Source organism: Mustelus asterias, chromosome 3, assembly GCF_964213995.1.
Source record: "Mustelus asterias chromosome 3, sMusAst1.hap1.1, whole genome shotgun sequence".
NCBI lineage: Eukaryota > Metazoa > Chordata > Chondrichthyes > Carcharhiniformes > Triakidae > Mustelus > Mustelus asterias.
In genome coordinates this window covers 14508105-14527426 of record NC_135803.1, presented here as the reverse complement: position 1 = coordinate 14527426, position 19322 = coordinate 14508105, and the positions used below count along the sequence as shown (strand labels likewise).

The window sequence follows — 19322 nt, the reverse complement described above, 5'->3', positions numbered from 1 at the left end:
ATCACTTTGGGACCAGTGACCATCATTCTATAAGTTTTAAGATAGCTATGGAGAATGGTAGGTCTGTCCCAAAAGTTAGTATTCTAAATTGGGGCAAGGCCAATTTTGATGGTATCAGGCAGGAACTTTCAAAAGTTAATTGGGGGAGTCTGTGGGAAGGAAAAGGGACGTCTGGTAAGTGGGAGGCTTTCAAAAGTGTGTTAACCAGCGTTCAGGGTAAACACATTCCTCTTAGAGTGAAGGGCAAAGCTGGCAGAAGTCGGGAACCCTGGATGACTTGGGATATTGAGGCCCTGGACAAGAAGAAGAAAGAGGCACATGACCTGTATAGGCAGCTGGGATCAAGTGAATCTCTTGAAGAATATAGGGGGTGTAGGAGTAGAGTTAAGAGAGAAATCAGGAGGACAAAAAGGGGACACAAAATTGTTTTGGCAGATAAGGCCAAGGAGAATCCAAAGAGCTTTTACAAATACATAAAGGGCAAAAGAGTAACAAGGGAGAGAGTAGGGCATCTTACGGATCAACAAGATAATCTATGTGCGGATCCACAAGAGATGGGTGAGATCCTAAATGAATACTTCTCATCAGTATTTACTGTTGAGAAAAGCATGGATGTTGGGGAACTTGGGATAATAAACATTGATGTCTTGAGGAGCATACATATTACAGAGAAGGAGGTGCTGGAAGTCTTAAAGCGCATCGAGGTAGATAAATCTGCGGGACCTGATGAGGTATATCCCAGGACATTGTGGGAGGCTAGAGAGGAAATTGCGGGTCTCCTAGCTGAGATATTTGAATCATCGATAGTCGCGGGTGAGGTGTCTGAAGATTGGAGAGTGGCAAATGTTGTGCCTTTGTTTAAAAAGGGCTGCAGGGAAAAACCTGGGAACTACAGGCCAGTGAGCCTCACATCTGTGGTGGGTAAATTGTTGGAAGGTATTTTGAGAGACAGGATCTACAGGCATTTAGAGATGCAAGGACTGATTAGGGACAGTCAGCATGGCTTTGTGAGTGGAAAATCATGTCTCACAAATTTGATTGAGTTTTTTGAAGGGGTAACCAAGAAGGTAGATGAGGGCAGTGCAGTTGATGTTGTCTACATGGACTTTAGCAAAGCGTTTGACAAGGTACCACATGGTAGGTTGTTGCATAAAGGTAAATCTTACGGGATCCAGGGTGAGTATCTAAATGGATACAAAATTGATTTCTTGACAGAAGCCAGAGGGTGGTTGTAGAGAGTTGTTTTTCAAACTGGAGGCCTGTGACCAGCAGTGTGCCTCGGATCAGTGCTGGTCCCACTGTTGTTTGTCATTTATATTAATGACTTGGATGAGAATATAGGGGGCATGGTTAGTAAGTTTGCAAATGACACTAAGATTGGTGGCATAGTGGACAGTGAGGAAGGTTATCTCCAATTGCAACGGGATCTTGTTCAATTTGGCCAGTGGGCTGACAAATGGCAGATGGAGTTTAATTTAAACAAATGCGAGGTGATGCATTTTGGTAGACTGAACCAGGGCAGGACTTACTCAGTTAATGGTAGGGCATTGGGGAGAGTTACAGAACAAAGAGATCTCGGGGTACATGTTCATAGCTCCTTGAAAGTGAAGTCACAGGTGGACAGAGTGGTGAAGAAGGCATTCGGCATGCTTGGTTTCATCGGTCAGAACATTGAATACAGGAGTTGGGATGTCTTGTTGAAATTGTACAAGACATTGGTAAGGCCACACTTGGAATACTGTGTGCAATTCTGGTCACCCTATTATAGAAAGGATATTATTAAACTAGAAAGAGTGCAGAAAAGATTTACTAGGATGCTACCGGGACTTGATGGATTGAGTTATAAGGAGAGGCTGAATAGACTGGGACCTTTTTTCTCTGGAGCGTAGGAGGCTGAGGGGTGACCTTATAGAGGTCTATAAAATAATGAGGGGCACAGATCAGCTAGATAGTCAATATCTTTTCCCAAAGGCAGGAGAGTCTAAAACGAGAGGGTATAGGTTTAAGGTGAGAGGGGAGAGATATAAAAGTGTCCAGAAGGGCAATTATTTCACACACAGAGCAGTGAGTGTCTGGAACAAGCTGCCAGAGGTAGTAGTAAAGGCGGGTACAATTTTATCTTTTAAAAAGCATTTAGATAGTTACATGGGTATGATGTGTATAGAGGGACATGGGCCAAATGTGGGCAATTGGGATTAGTTTAGGGGTTTAAAAAATAAGGGCGGCATGGACAAGTTGGGCCGAAGGGCCTGTTTCCATGCTGTAAACCTCTATGACTCTATTTAGTTTTCCTCCTCCTGTCATGAAGGGCATTCAATTCCTTTTCTGTTTTTGCTCTTGGTTGCAACGGCTTTCTCTCGTACATGCTGATGCTTCTATGCTGGTGCACTTTTCTTGATTGCTGTAATCCAAAACCCTTAAACTCTCTTAATTTGCATTGTGTTTACTGGAAAATGATGTCTCACAAATTTGATTGAGTTTTTTGAAGGGGTAACCAAGAAGGTAGATGAGGGCAGTGCAGCTGCTGTTGTCTACATGGACTTAATGATTAGCTTGTCCGTTCTCCCCACAAAGTTGACTGATCTGCTGAGTGCTTGCAGTATTTCATAGAATCCCTACAGTGAAGAAGGAGGCCATTTGGCCCATTGAGTCTGCACCGATCACAATCCCACCCAGACCCTATTCCCGTAACCCCACATATTTACCCGGCTAACCCTTGACACCAGGATCATTTTAGCATGGCCAATCAACCTAACCCACACATCTTTGGACTGTGGGAGGAAACCGGAGCACCCGGAGGAAACCCATGCAGACACGGGGCCGGAATTGAACCTGGGTCCTTGGCGCTGTGAGGCAGCAGTGCTGACCACTGTGTCACCATGCCGCTCACCATTTTTTGTTGTTTCTAGTCATGCGTTGATTTTCAGCAATCTCACCATCTTTGCATTCCACTTTTTCCTCCCCCCAAAAGTTATTATATATCTTTTACTGTCGCAATCTAATTCTCAGTGCTTCAATATCTGCAGGAACTGCGTTAATGTGGAATTCCTAACTTCCAACTGTACGAACAAGGCAGGATACAGTCATTTCAAATAAAGTTGTTTCACAACTTGTTGAGCTTGAGGTTTGTTGTCTGCGACTCCAAGATAGTCAGAGTTAGATTTGGCCTTTTTATTGAAATGGGCACATGAGCGGCGCAGGCTTGGAGGGCCGAAGGGCCTGTTCCTGTGCTGTATTGTTCTTTGTTCTTTGTTTGACTGCCTCGTTGGCGGGGGTCTGCAAATTTCCGGCCATGGACTTAGACAGCACAGAATGAGATCATTTCGCCCATCGTGCCCGTGCCGGCCCTTTCAACGAGCTGTCCAATTAGTTCCACTCCCCATCACGTTCCTGTTGCCGTACCATCCATTTCTGGGGGAGGGGAGGAGCGGCACGGTGGCACAGTGGTTCGCACTGCTGCCTCACAGCGCCAGGGACCCGAGTTCGATTCCCGACTTGGGTCACTGTTTGTGTGGAGTCTGCACGCTTTTCCCCCGTGTCTGCGTGGGATTCCTCCGGGTGCTCCCACAGTCCGAAAGACGTGCCGTTTAGGTGTATTGGCCGTGCTAAATTCTCCCTCGGTGCACCGGAGCAGCTTTGACAAAGGGTCATCTGGACTCGAAACGTCAGCTCTTTTCTCTCCTTACAGATGCTGCCAGACCTGCTGAGACTTTGCAGCATTTCCTCTTTTGGTTCCCCTCATCTCCTCCCTGGCTTTTTGGCCAATTACTTTGAGTCGTTTCTCCTCTGGTTACCAACCATCCTCCCAGTGGGAAAGTTTTTTCCTGCCTGCTCGAACAAAGCTGCTCGGAATGTAAATGGTTGTGAGTTCTCTCGTCAGATGCCAGTGTCTGCTGCTTTTGTGTTTTTTGTTACGGATTGCGAGGCAGGCTTCTGGAACATCATGGAAAATAACTCATCGCATTTTTTTTCCAGTCTGGATTAATTGCCTCCATTTCACATCCTCCAGATCTCATTTCTCCATTCCGGATTGTTGTTTCTCTTTAATGTTGATCAGGAAATACACTGTCGTTAGGGAAATAGGGAAGTTCTGGAGGACATACAGGAATTCCTCATTTACTGTTGTAATTGTGTTCTTGAAAAGTACAACTTTAAATGGAATAACTGTAAGTAAATCGGCTTTTCCCATGACAACCGATGTAAAAGAATATTTTGATTCTACGGGACCTTTCATAGAATCCCTGTGGTGCAGAAGGAGGCCATTTGGCCCATCAATTCTGCACTGACTCTCTGACAGAGCATCTTTCCCAGGCCCTCTGTGCTGATTTCTGCTGCGGAGCTGATGGTGCTGGAAATCCGGCGGCCAGAGATGGACGGAAGAATTGGCACCCAGTGTGAGAATCGCTCCCCACACCTTTGGCTCTATCCCCGTGACCTCACATACTAACCCTGCCAATCCCCCTGACACTATTTTGCACGGCCTATTCAACTAACCCGCACATCTTTGGACTGTGGGAGGAAACCGGAGCACCCAGAGAAAATCCACACAGACATGAGGAGAATGTGCAAAACTCCACACAGTCCTTCATGGCCGGAATTGAACCCGGGTCCCTGGTGCTGTGAGGCAGCAGTGCCAACCACTGTGCTACCCGTCAGGGAAAAAAACCCAAAACTTTATACCCTAAGTTGAAATATTGTGTATTCCTACATTCCTATATTTGTAAATGAAATAACTTTTAAAATAAAGTAGACTGTAAAAATGTAGAAGAAATATGCATTTTATAAACCTCCTGCTCATTGCTACTCACTGATCCTCGAGTTTACTGACCCTACCTACTCCATCTTTGTGAGTGAAGGCTTGGCAGAGCAAGGCAGTGAGAGGAGCTGTGACTGGGGTTGGCGAGCGGGAGGGCTGCGGAAGGAAGCAGCAAAGGAGGGGGGGGTGAAGCTTGTGGAGTGATAGGGTTGGTGGGCAGGAGGGTCAGGAAGGGAAGGAGCAAGCAAGACGGGTTGCTCCAAAAGGAGGGTGACGGGGGGTCATGTGTTACATTAGCCCAGTGTGAAACAAAGCTAAAACTGAAATTCTGATGCTAAGAGAGCATTCCGGCCCTATTGTACCTTCAATGTTCAAGTTTGAATGACATAAAACGGGGATTTAGGGTATCACTGGGTCAAAATCCTGTAATTCTGTCCCCAGTAGTACTCTGGCAGTAAGCTTACTACAACTGCATTCAGAAACTTACAGGCATCTGTCAGACATAAAACCAAAAGATGTAGGGGCAGAAATAGGCCATTCGACCCATCGATTCTGCTCCATCATTCAAATAGATCATGGCTGATCTGGTATGATAATCCTCAACTCCATTTTCCCACCTTATTCCCATATACCCTCGATTCCCTTACTGATTAAATATCTGTCTATCTCAGCCTTGAACATGTTTAACGACCCAGCCTCCACAGCCCTCTGCAGTAAAGAATTCCACAGATTCACTCCCGTCCGAGAGAAGAAACTCCTCCTCGTCTGTTTTAAGTGGGTGACCCCTTACTCTGAGATTATGCCATCTGGTCCTAGACTCTCCCACAAGGGGAAATAAGCTCTCAGCATCCACCCTGTCAAGCCCCCTGAGAATCTGATATGTCTCAATAAGGTCACCTCAGAGGCTTCTAAACTGCATTGAGTACAGACCCAAACTACTCAACCTCTCCTCATAAGACAATCCCTCCATATCTGGGATCAAACTAGTGAACCTTCTCTGGACTGCCTCCAATAGCAGCATATCTTTCCTTACATAAGTGGAACAAACCTGTTCGCAGTATTCCAGGTGTGGACCATTAGTGCCTTGTATAGTTTTAGCAAGACGTCCCTATTTTTATACTCCATCCCCTTTGAAATAAAGGCCAACGTCCCATTTGCCTTCCCTGCTACCTGCTGAACTTGCATGCTAGCTTTTTGTGATTTATGCTTGAGGACCCTCCAATCCCTCTGAGTCGCAGCTTTCTGCAGTCTTTCTCCATTTAAATAATATTCAGCTCCTTTATTCTTCCTACCTAGGCGCACAACTTCACTTTTTCCTCAATGATATTCCATCTTGAGTTTAATTCATTTTACGGGATGAGGGCGTCGCCGGCTAGGCCAGCATTTATTGCCCATCCCTAGTTGCCCTTGAGAGGTGGTGGTGAGCAGCCTTCTTGAACCGCTGATGTCCCTGAGCTGTAGGTACACCCATAGTGCTGCTGGGGAGGAAGCTTCAGGATTTTGATCCAGCGATAGTTCCAAGTCAGGATGGTGAGGGGCTTGGAGGGGAACTTGCAGCTGGTGTATCCCCAGGTACTTGCTGCTCTTGACCTTCTGGATGGTAGTGGTTATGGGTTTGGAAGGTGCTGTCTAAGGAACCTTGGTGAGATCCTGTAGTGCATCTTGTAGATGGTACTCACTGCTGCCACTGTGCGTCGGTGGTGGAGGGATTGAATGTTTGTGGAAGGGGTAACAATCAAGTGGGCTGCTTTGTCCTTCTGCACTGTAGGGTTTCTATGTTTTGTTTCTATGGTGTCAAGGAGCGTTGTTGGAGCAAGTGGAAAGTATTCCATCACACTCCTGACTTGTGCCTTGTAGATGGTGGACAGGCTTTGGGGGTCAGGAGGTGAGTTACTCGCCGCAGTATTCCTAGCCTCTGACCTGCTCTGGTAGCCAAAAAAATTATCTGACTAGTTCAGTTCAGTTTCTGGTCAATAGTAACCCCAGGATGTTGATAGTGGGGGATTCAGCGATGGTAATGCCATTGAATAAGAAGTGGCGATGGTTCGATTCTCTCTTGTTAGAGATAGTCATTACTTGGCACTTAAGTGACGCAGATGTTACTTGCCACTTGTCAGCCCAAGCCTGGAAATTATCCAGGTCTTACTGCATTTGGACTGCTTCAGTATCTGAGGAGTTGCGAATGATATTGAACATTGGGAGCACAGCTATTGATGTACAAATCAGGTGGCAAAGGAAGATGAAATCAATAGACAGCCACTGCTGTTTGACCTATATCGAATTGGATGGTAAAATTAATATGTATCTGTATCTAGTGGGAAAGGACTGCCTTGATCTGGAGCATTCTGCAAAAAAGATACCCTCCGAAAAATAAAGTTTATTTATTAGTCACAAGTTGGCTGACATTATCACTGCAATGAAGTTACTGTGAAAATCCCTTAGTCGCCACACTCCGGCGCCTGTTCGGGTACATTGAGGTGGAATTTAGCATGGCCAATCCACCTAACCAGCACATCTTTGGATTGTGGGAGGCACCCGGGGGAAACCCATGCAGACACAGGGAGAATGTGCAAACTCTGTACAGACAGTGACCCAAGCTGGGAATCGAACCCGGGTCCCTGGCGCTGTGAAGCAGCAGTGCTAACCATCGTGCTACCATGCCGTTCCATGTTGTGCCTCCTCTTCATAGAAAGCCACATGTGCATATGGATCGCAATGATGGGGTGTTTGCTGTGACAATGTTAAGAGCTCTAGGAAACTACAATGCTGATGCTATGTTCATTAAAGGCTCTGTTAAAAGATTCTGAAGAAGCCGTGTCAGAACTTGGACTTCAGAGTTTCATGACAGCCCAAATGAAGTATTTTTGCCAGTTGAACATTGTGTTGCCATCTTTTGTTTCTGTGTGATTATAATTCAGAGGTTGAGGAAACTTGGCCTGTATTCTTTTGAGTTTCAAAGGGTGAGAGGTGACCTCATTGAAACTTACAAAATTCTTACAACAGGATGGATGTGGGTAGGATGTTTGCACTAACGGGTGAATCTAGAACCCGGGGACACCATCTCAAAATAAAAAGCAGGCCCTTTAAGACTGAGATGAGGAAGAATTTCTTCACTCAGAAATTCTCTACCCCAGAGCGCTGTGGAAATTCCATCATTGAGCATGTTTTAAAACAGAAAGCAATAGAGTTCTGGATATTAATGACACCAAGAGATATTGGGGTAGAGGGAACAATCGCATTGAGGTTTTGATGATCAACCATGATCTCGGCGGCACAGTGGTTAGCACTGCTGCCTCACAGCAGGTTCGATTCCCGGCTTGGGCCACTGTCTGTGTGGAGTTTGCACATTCTCCCCGTGTCTGCGTGGGTTTCCTCCGGGTGCTCCGGTTTCCTCCCACAGTCCAAAGGTGTGCAGGTTAGGTTGATTGGCTATTCTAAATTGACCCTAGTGTCAGGGGGATTAGCAGGGTTAATATGTGGGGTTATGGGAATAGGGCCTGGGCGGGATTGGTGCAAACTCGATGGGCCGAATGGCCTCCTTCTGCACTGTAGGATTCTATGATTGAACGATTCTATGAAATGAATGGTGGAGAAAGCATGACGAGGCACAATGGGCCAAATGGCCTTCTCCTGCTCCTATATGTTCCTATAATGCCTGTATCTTGGCTTGACGTTAGTTTCATCGTGTCACTGCTGTGTTTCCTATTTTGTGGTGTGCAGTTCACAACATATTGGTGAGAAAGTAGTTGTTAACCCGGCGAGCGGTGATGCCATGGAGGGACTTGGACACGAGCCTTCTTTCTGTTCAGATGAAGCTCATTCTGCCACTGAGTGTGGTGTCTGTCCTGTGGTGGAAACATAATAGCCCTCAACCTTCTGCACCTCTGCTGAAGCTGCAGTCGTCATAAATTGCAATCACAGTAAAGAGGAACGCAGCCGAATTGCACCTAGTGCTTGCAAATGGCCACCATGGTTTTAATTGAATTCTTGTTTAAACACCTCCAGTTTATTCTTGAAAGAGACTTCCTGCAATTAAAATTCCTGTTGCAGTTTGGAAGCAAAAGTAAAAGCTTTGCATTTGTTACCAAGGGGTGAGATTTTCTGTTGTTTGTCAAGCATCTGTACAGGACAGCAGAAAGACGAGCGCTATCGCGTGGTACAGTGCTTGCTACTTATTCTATACACGTTCAGCTGTGATATAGCTGGCTGCACCTCACCAAGTCTATCAAGGAAGTGCATCTTTAAAGGAATTGGTTGTAAAGCGCATGCTCATTTCATTAGCGTTCTGCATGCGTTTTGTTTGAAATGATTTACTACTTTGAAAGTAGTTTTTAATATTTAGTAAATGTTGCATGATGCATTGAGTCTGTGCGAGTCTGTGTGTGTGTTGGTGATGGAGGAGGGGACAGGGCATTGCGACACTGTTGGTGGTTCACCCTCCAAAGTGTATTTTTCTTCATACCACCATTTGGCATTTATTGCTGAAGGAATAAAAGCAGGGAAGTGTTGCTCCAACTATACAAGGCATTGGTGACACCGCACCTCTGCTGTACTGCGGACAGTCCCCTCACTTGAAGGGAGGTGTAGTTGCATTAGAGGCAGTTCAGAGGAGGTCCACTCGATTGATTCCAGAGATGAGCAGTTTAGGCCGAAACTCTTTCCAGTTTAGAAGATTGAAAGGAGATCTAATTGAGGTTTATAGAAACTAGAAGCAGGAGAAGGCCATTCAGCCCTTCAAGCCTGCTCCGCTATTCATTTTGATCATGGCTGATCATTGAATTCAATATCCTGATCCCTCCCTTTCCTCCCATATCCCTCGATCCCTTCAGCTCCTTGAGTTATATCTAATTTCTTCTCGAAATCAGACAATGTTTTGGCCTCAACTACATTCTGTGGTAGTGAATTCCCCACATTCACCACCCTCTGGGTGAAGAAATGTCTCCTCCCCTCAGTTCTAAAAGGTTTGTCCCTTATCCGCAAACTATGACCCCTAGTTTTGGACTCCCTCACCATCGGGAACTTTCTTTGTGAATCTACTATGTCTAACCCTGTTACAGTTTTATAAGTTTCTATGAGATCCTCCCCTCACTCTTCTAAACTCCAGTGAATATAATCCTAACCAATTTAGTCTCTCCTCATATGACAGACCTGCCACCCCAGGAATCAGCCCGGTAAACCTTCGTTGTACTCCCACTATAGCAAGGACATCCTTCCTCAAATAAGGACACCAAAACTGCACACAATACTCCAGGTGTAAGATGATAAAAGGTATTGACAAAATAGATGTAGAGTTGATGCTTCCTTTTGCGATGCAATCCAGAACGAGAGACCATAGTTTTAGGATAAGGGGATGGCAGATTTAAAACAAAGATGAAGAGAAACTACTTCTCTCAAAGGCTGGTGAATCTGTGGAACTCCCCACCCCAGAGTGCGGTAGATGTTGGGACATTGAGTAAATTTAAAGAGGAGATAGGCAGATTTTTAATTGGTGGTGGGGTCGAAGGGTTATGATGAACGGGCAGAAAAGTGGAGTTGAGGCTGAGATGAGATCAACCATGATCGTATTGAATGGTGGAGCAGGCTCGAGGGGCTGAATTGTCTACTCTTGCTCTCTGTTCTTATGTTTATGTTACCATGTTAACTCATTCATGTGCTTGGGTATTGTGTTTAAAGCAGAGCAGGTAGCTGTCCAAGTTAGTGCACAGAGGAGTCTCAGTGAAATTCAACATTGCCTTTCTGTTTCTGTTGATGAGGTGCAAGGATCAGAGGAATGGGATGAGTTAAAGTTTTCAAAGTTCAAAGTTTATTGATTAGTGTCACAGGTAGGCTTACATTAACACTGCAATGAAGTTGCTGTGAAAATCCCCCAGTTACCACACCCTGGCACCTGCTCGGGTACACTGAGGGAGAATTTATCCTGGCCAATGCACCGAACCAGGACTCTGAGGAAACCAGAGCACCCGGAGGAAACCCATGCTGACGTGGGGAGAACGTGCAGACTCCACACAGAGAGTCACCCAAGATTGGAATTGAACCCGGGTCCCTGGCAGTAGTGCTAATCAAGAGATGACACAGAGGAGTTGAGGCAAAGATCAGCCCTGATTGTGTAAATGACGGCGCAATCTCGATGAGCTGCATAGTCTGCTGCTTCTATTTCTCAAGTTTGTAATATCTGCAGAAAATGCAAAGTTATTAATATAAATAGATCTAATTGACTTGCAGGAAGTCAGAGTTACAAGATGAATGAGCAATATCGTCATTAAGCAGACGTCAGCACGCAGACTGGAAATTCTGTGTAGGTTCTTCTCAAACCTTCTAAAAGGTTTTTTTTTGCATCTTTAGGGAAAATGTTTGACGGACATTCCTGTTTACTTAGCAGATGTGAGTCCAATCTTTTGTTGGGTTGGTTCACAAAGTCTTAAGTTTGATTTTGATTTGTTTTGATTTATTATTGTCACATGTATTAACATACAGTGAAAAATATTGTTTCTTGTGCTAGACAGAAAAAGCATACCATTCATAGAGAAGGAAAGGAGAGAGTGCAAAATGTAGTGTTACAGTCATAGCAAGTGCGCGGTAGGTCCATTCAAAAGTCTGACGGCAGCAGGGAAGAAGCTACTCTTGAGCCGGTTGGTACGTGACCTCAGACTTTTGTATCTTTTTCCTGACGGAAGAAGGTGGAAAAGAGTATGTCCGGGGTGCATGGGGTCTTTGATTGTGCTGGCTGCTTTTCCAAGGCATTGGGAAGTGTAGACAGAGTCAATGGATGGGAGGCTGGTTTGCGTGATGAACTGGGATTCATTCACGACCCTTTGTAGTTTCTTGTGGACTTGGGCGGAGCAGGAACCATACCAAGCTGTGATACAACCAGAAAGAATGCTTTCTATGGTGCATCTGTAAATGTTGGTGAGAGTCGTAGCAGACATGCCAAATTTCCTTCGACTTCTAAAAAAGTAAAGGCGTTGGTGGGCTTTCTTAACTATAGTGTCGGCATGGGGGAGCCAGGACAGGCTATTGGTGATCTGGACACCTGAAAATTTGAAGCTCTCAACCGTTTCTACTTCGTCCCCATTGATGTAGACATGTTCTCCACTACGCTCCCTGAAGTTGATGACACTCTCCTTCGTTTTGTAGACATTGATTTGTTATTTCATGCCCATATTTTGTCACAGAAACATCACTGTGACACCCAGGGGATGTATTTCCTCAGACACTTTAGGTGCTGAGGGGAGAGCCAAGATGGGGTCTTAAATTGCCATTCCACTTTAATCCACCTTCAGGCTGAGGCGCCAATTTGAAACAGGTGTTAAGAGCAACCGTCCCAATGATCCTTGAGGCTCTGGCAGTCACATTAATTGGTCATCCTTTAAACATGCTGCAGACTATTTTGGTATTGTCAGCAAGATCGACTCTCAGGAGTCAGTGTTTTTTTTTCTTGAAAAAAGTGCAAAAAACAATGATTTCAGTTGTGTGAGGCTGCCAAAATTGGGAGAAGTGTTCAAACCAGTACTCCCTCTAGGCTGAGAAAAAGGTGACCCAATCCTCATGGGAAACTTGGGGCAGGCTGGGGTGGAACATCATTTGATGTCGAAAACATGGCATTGTATGTCTGTCACGAGGAACCCCTGATGCTCTGATGGAGAAGTTGTTCATTTTTAACTTGGCTTGAGACATTTCACACATCTTTAACCTGTGATTATCCCTCTCTCCACTTGCATTGTCTGTACCTGTAAAGACTTGATTATCTGTAAAGACTCGCATTCCAACCATTATATGCAATTGTGTCTGTGTCTATATCTGCCGTGTTTGTGAACTCCCCTCTCCCTTCACCTGATGAAGGAGCAGCGCTCCAAAAGCTTGTGATACCAACTAAACCTGTTGGACTTTAACCTGATGTTGTGAGACTTCTTACTGTGCCCATCCCAGTCCAATGCCGGCATCTCCACATCATTTTTAACCTGCTTTTGGTCTTCTATCCAGAAAAAGACCATCTCTCCCCTTCTCTCCACCCTAAATTATTGCACCTAGTTATCTGGTACATTACTTCCAGCATTTTTACTTCTACCACCTGTTTAGGAAAGTCCCTTGCAAGGTTTGACATCCATCCTTAATTGGTCTGTCAACATGTTGAGCCTTTGCCTGCTGCCAAGGTTTGTTTTAGCGATTCACTCCCAGGCCCTATCAAAATGAAATTGGAGCTTTTTATCAGAAAATTGTTCCCCTTTTGGTTTTAATAATGCCTTCATTTATAAACTGATTTCATGTCAAAGTGTTGGCGCTTTCTATAGTGAATTACTTTGGAAGTGCATTGATCTATATTTGTGGCATTTTGTTTTGACACACTAATTTGCGAACTGACAACTTTCAGCTGGTGACTGACTATTCAGCAGTGGATTTGTGCTAGTTGGTAACACTGTCTCCTCTGGAGTGGGGCTGGAGGTTGAAGTCCCACTGAGGGTGAGACATTAAACTGGGAGCCTGCCTGTTTGCTCAGATGGATTTAAATGATTTGGATGGGTGCTCTCCTTGGTCCATCATTCCAGAAACAAATTATCCGGCCGTTTCTCTCCTGACTGCTTGTTAATGTATCGGTTCCTGGCTGGGTCACTGTCTGTGTGGACTTTGCACGTTCTCCCCGTGTCTGTGTGGGTTTCCTCTGGGTGCTCCGGTTTCCTCCCACAGTCTGAAAGACGTGCTGGTTAGGGTGCATTGACCTGAACAGGCACCGGAATGTAGTGACTAGGGGAATTTCACTGTAACTTCATTGCAATGTTAATGTAAGCCTTACTTGTGACTAATAAATAAACTTTAAAAATGTGCTATATTCACTTCATTTTGTTCTTTCGTGGGATGTAGGTGTCTCTGGCTGGCCAGCATTTGTTGCCCATCACTAATTGTCCTTGAACTGAGTGGCTTGTTCAATCTTTCAGAGGGCAGTTGAGAGTCAACCACATTGCTGTGTCTCTGGAGTCACATGTAGACCAGACTAGGGAAGGACGACTGATTTCCTTCCCTAAAAGGCATAAGTTTGGTCACCATTACTGAGACTAGAGTTTATTAATTGAATTTAAATTCTACCAGCTACTGTGGTGAGATTTGAACCCAAGGATGACAGGTTTCTTTCCCTAAAGGACATTAGTGAACCAGATGGGTTTTTCCGACAATCGACAATGACTTCATGGTCATCAGTAGATTCTTAATTCCAGATTTTTAAAAATTGAATTCAAATTCCACCATCTTCCTTAGTGGGATTTGAACCTAGGTTCCCAGAACATTAGCAGAGTTTCTGGATTAATGGTCTAGCGATAATACCACTTGGCCATCGCCTCAGTTACATTGTAGCCACATCATTCCGAAGTACAAGTAATTTGGTGATTCTAGGGTTCATTGGAATATCCTAATAACGTGTTTAGGTGCTATACAAATGCAGGCTTCATTGCTTCCCCCACTTTATCAAAATAAGTGTATGAGATGCTCACATTTTGAATTGCTTTGCTGGTTTGATTGGCAATCACCTGCACACTGCCACAGCAATATGTCACCAGGTGGATGAGCTATTTCTTGTGCTGCTGATTGAGGGATAAATATTCGTCATGACACCAAGGATGCTCCTCTGCTCCTCTGCAAAATAATGCTGTGGGATCTTTTATGTCACCTGAGAGGGCAGACGAAGCCTAGGTATAATGGCCTCTTTGACAGCGCAGCACTCCCTCAGTACCGCACTAAAGTGCCAGATGTGATTTTTGTGCTCAAGACCTGTAGTCGGGCTTAAACTGACAACTTTCTGACTTGGCATTAAAAGTATTAGCAACTGGGCCATGGCTGACAGGATGTAGGTCAGTATCTGTGTGGAATTTGCACGTTTTCCCCGCATCTGCGTGGCTTTCCTCCCACAGTCCAAAGATTTGTGGGTTAGCTGGGTTGGCCATGCTAAATTGCTCCTTAGTGTCCCAAGATGTGTAGGTTAGGGGGATTAGTGGGGTAAATGCATGGGGTTATGGGGATAGGGGTTGGATGGGTTACTATCGGTGCAGGCTTGATGGGCCAAATGGCCGTCTTCTGCACTGTAGGGATTCTATAATAAATGATGTTTGCCATTCGGAATCTTGTCCAACTTCTTTTTCAAACTCCTTGGGTGGGATTTTCTGGCAGCGCTCACCCCAAGACTGGAAAATTCTGCCCGTGGTCAACGGAACTTTGCATGGACCTATCCTGCCCGCTGCGATTCCCGTGGCAAGCGGGATAGGAAAATTCCTCTCCTTGTGTCCGAATCCTGTTTTTGTCTTCCGTACACCCACAAGCAGCCCAACTAAAATATTTTGATGAGGCTGAAGCTGGATAAATTAACTGGGGTCAGATTCCTGGTCAGCTGAATGGGCAGCGTTCCCTCCTCACCAAAGCTCCTTTGAAAGGTTGTCAATGGACACCAATCTAGTCCGCAATCTCTCATGTCAGAGAAACGGACTTGAGAATCTTACTCCATTCTTTGCAAAAAGAGAAGCACTGCAATGAAGGGTGTTTAAGATAGGTGGCCAGTGCCTTTCCATCCCGCTGCCGCCCCCCCCCCCCCCCCCCCCCTCCCCCAAAGTCCATGTTCTTCTAAGACTGGATCCTTTTGGTATTGCAGTGAAGGCCTTGCATTTATAATATTGTCTCTCATAACCATCTTGCAGGCATCTCACACACGATTAGCTATTTTGTACTGCGGTGACTATTAAGTAGGCCATGGCAGTTTGTGCATCGCAAGATCCTATAACCATGACTAGGGAAAGTGGCCAGTTAATCAGATGTTTGAGGGAGATATGCTCACTCGGGGCCAAATGTAGAACTTTATCTTTCTACTTTTTGTCATTAATACCCTTACTGATTATACAAGTAGATTGAAGCAAATTAGTCCGGATGCTGGAATCTGAAACCAAACGAGAAAATACTGGAAAATCTCAGCAAGTAAGGAGAGAAAAGAGCTGATGATGTGAGTCCAAAACTTTGACAAAGGGTCATCTGGACTCGAAACGTCAGCTCTTTTTTCTCTTTACAGATGCTGCCAGACTCGCTGAGATTTTCCAGCGTTTTCTCTTTTGGATACAAGTAGTTTGATTTGATTTATTATTGTCACATGTATTGGGATACAGTGAAAAGTATTGGGTGGGGTTCTCCGGCCACGCTCACCTCAAAACTGGAGAATCCCGCCCCGAGGTCAATGGACCATTGCATGGTCTTCCCCCACCCGCTACAATTCCCGTGGCGGGCACGATGGGAGAATTCCGACCATTGTTTCTCGTGTGCTATACAGACAAAACATTACCGTACATAGAGTACATAGGGGAGAAGGAAGTGAGAGAGTGCAGAATGTGGTGTTACAGTCACTAGCTAAGGTATAAAGATCAACTTAATGCAAGGTAGATCCATTCAAAAACCTGATGGCAGCAGGGAAGAAACTGTTCTTGAGTCGGTTGGTACGTGGCCTCAGCCTTTTGTATCTTTTTCCTGACGGAAGAAGTTGAAGAGAAAATGTCAGAGGTATGTGAGGTCCTTGATTATGCTGGCTGCTTTGCTGAGGCAGTGGGAGGTGCAGACGGAGTCGCTGGATGGGTGGCTGTTTGGGTGATGGACTGGGCTACGTGTGTGCGTTTAACAATGCATGAGTCACTGTGGTTTGAACATCATTTCTACCCACCTCCCCTCCTGTTGAAGGGATGTTCAGTCCAGTTGTGGAAGATGTTTTAAATGGGAAGCTGTCCAAAGTGATGACATAAATATTCTTCTTGGCTTTTATCTTAACAGATAGGGGCCTATTTTAGCAGCATCTTGGCAGAGAAACTCAAACTCAACACTTTTCAAGACACAGGGAAGAAGAAACCTCAGGTGAATGCCAAAGATAATTACTGGCTTGTGACTGCCCGCTCCCAGAGTGCCATTCACATCTGGTTCACGGATCTTGCAGGAAATAAACCTTTGACGGTTTTAGCCAAAAAGGTAGGAGACCAAAATATTGCTTGATTTTTGCATGTACAATGTGTGCGCGCGTGTGTGCGTGCACGCGCATGCAGTAAAGGATATTCAGGCCAACTATGGATGTGAGTAAAAGTTTAGAAAGTTAGGCCAAAGGACCATAAGACATAGGAGCAGAATTAGGCCACTTGGCCCATCGGGTCTGCTCCGCCATTCAATCATGACTGATATTTTTCTCAGCCCCCATTCTCCTGCCTTTTCCCCATAACCCCTGATCCCCTTATCAATCAAGAACCTATCTATCTCTGTCTTAAAGACACTCAATTTATTTTCTTTTTGAGTTACTTTCTTTTTGAATGAGAACTCTGCTTAATTTATGTTATGTTTCCCCCTCCCCTCTCTGCTTCGCCCCCTCTCATTCGGCCGCCAGTTGCCTCCTCTCTTGTCTGGGGACCCCTTCACCTCCTCTCTCATCTGCCCCACCTCTCTCCCCTGCCTCCTCTCTCATTTAGGGCCCCTCCTTTCATTGACCACTACCCCCCACCCCCTCTTACATCCCCTTTCACTCAGGAACCCGCCCCCCCCCATCTTTTTTGCTCAGGGTCCCTCCCCGAATTCTCGATCAGGCTGCCCCCTCCCTCACACAGGGACCCCCACCCCTCAGGGCCTTCTTCTCTTGCTTGGGGTGCTGCACTCTCTTGCTCACCGCCCTCCCCCCCCTCACTCCCCCGCCCCGCTCCTCGCTTACCCTCTCTCTTTCGCCCCCTCCCTCCCCCCGATTTCTCACGCTCAGCTCCCCCCCCACCCCACCCCCGCTCCCCACTTCTGAAGGTGCTAATTCCATGGGTGCAACTCTCACTGGTAGTAAGTAAAAAAAAAGGTCTGTAATTGTGAACATCCACGATGAACATTAACAGGCTGTTTTATTTTGGACTCTTATTTTACCTTCACTGGACCTACTTCCAGCTCCTGCAGGGCCTTGCTCGAAGAGCAGTGATTGGTGGGAAGCAGATGGGTGGGTGGGAGGGGTACTGAACTCCTGCCCTCTCTCAGCAGGCCCAGTATGTCAGTCGTAACCAGCCGCTCTACAAATAAATAAATATATATATTTTGTTTTTCTTCTGTGTAGGTCCCCATCCTTAGCAAGAAGGAAGAGGCCTTTGCTTACCTGGCTAAATATTCCGTGCCGATGTTGCGGGGAGCATGGCTGATAAAGATGACCTGCGCTTATTATGCTGCTATTTCTGAAGCCAAGATTAAGAAGCGGCAGGCCACAGATCCTAACCTCGGTAATAATGTGAAAGTACCGGTTATTTATCCCCTAACATTGGGTGTTCGCTGATTGCTTGCCTCTGAAAGGGAATGTTATGATTCAGTCTTTCCCCGTGACACGCTCCTGTGCAAATGATAATTTCAGTGAGGGGGGGGTGAGTGGCGCAGTGGTTAGCACTGCTGCCCCACAGCGCCAGGGACCTGGGTTCAATTCCGGCCTTGGGTCACTGTCTGTGCGGAGCCTGCACATTCTCCCCGTGTCTGCGTGGGTTTCCTCCGGGTGCTCCGGTTTCCTTCAACAGTCCAAAGATATACCTATTAGGTGGATTGACCATGCTAAATTGCCCCTTAGTGTCCCAAGATGTGGAGGTTAGGGGGATTAGTGGGGTAAATGCGTGGGGTTGCAGGGATAGGGGTTGGGTGGGTTGCTGTCGGTGCAGGCTCGATGGGCCGAATGGCCTTCTTCTGCACTGTAGGGATTCTATAATAAATGGTGTTTGCCATTCGGAATCTTGTCCAACATTTTTCTCAAACTCCTTGGGTGGGATTGCCCCTTAGTGTCCCAAGATATGTAGGTTAGGGGGATTAGTGGGGTAAATACTTGGGGTTACGGGGAACAGGTCTGGGTGGGATTGCCCCTTAGTGTCAGGGGGATTACCTGAGGTTATGGGAATAGGGCCTGGGTGGGATTGTTGTCAGTGCGAACTCGATGAGCCGAATGGCCTCCTTCTGCACTGCAGGGATTCTATTATCTTGCTTGTTCTAACCCTGTGAAAATGATCTGCATTGCATCCTGTTCCTCTGCTCTGTCACCACAGCTCTTCACTGCTTTTCCTTTTGAAGTATACTACTTCTGAAAGTGAAAAAAATCTTCTTCACACCACACGTGGTTGGGGTCTGGAATGCACTGCCCGTGGTGTGGTGGAGGCAGGTTCAACTGAGGCATCCCAGAGGGCACTGGATGTTTACCCAAATAAAAACAATGTGCAGGGGCATGGGGAAAAGGCGGGGGAATGGCAATAAGTCATAATGCTCATTTGGAGAGACGGTGCAGACACAATGGACTGAAAGGCCTCCTTCTGCACCATAATGATTCTGTGATTCTGTGAAGGATTATTACTGATTCTGCTTCCAGCATCCTTTCAGGCAGTGCATTCCAGATCATGGAATCACAGAATACTTACAGTGCAGAAGGAGGCCATTCGGCCTATCGAGCCTACACTGACAACAATCCCACCCTAGGTCCTACCCCCGTAACCCTGCCAGTCCCCCTGACACTAAGGGGCAATTTAGTGTGGCCAATAAATCTAACCCACACATCTTTGGACTGTGGGGGACATCC

General features: G+C 45.9%; 1 protein-coding gene across 1 annotated transcript in view; it reads left to right on the top strand.

Moving 5' to 3' along the window:
• LOC144487108 (mediator of RNA polymerase II transcription subunit 12-like protein) overlaps nucleotides 1-19322 on the top strand; it is a 596823-nt gene that overhangs the window by 28582 nt on the left and 548919 nt on the right. Inside the window, 2 exon segments of the mRNA XM_078205170.1 lie at nucleotides 16541-16732; nucleotides 17838-17997. Coding sequence (XP_078061296.1) covers nucleotides 16541-16732; nucleotides 17838-17997 — 352 coding nt within the window.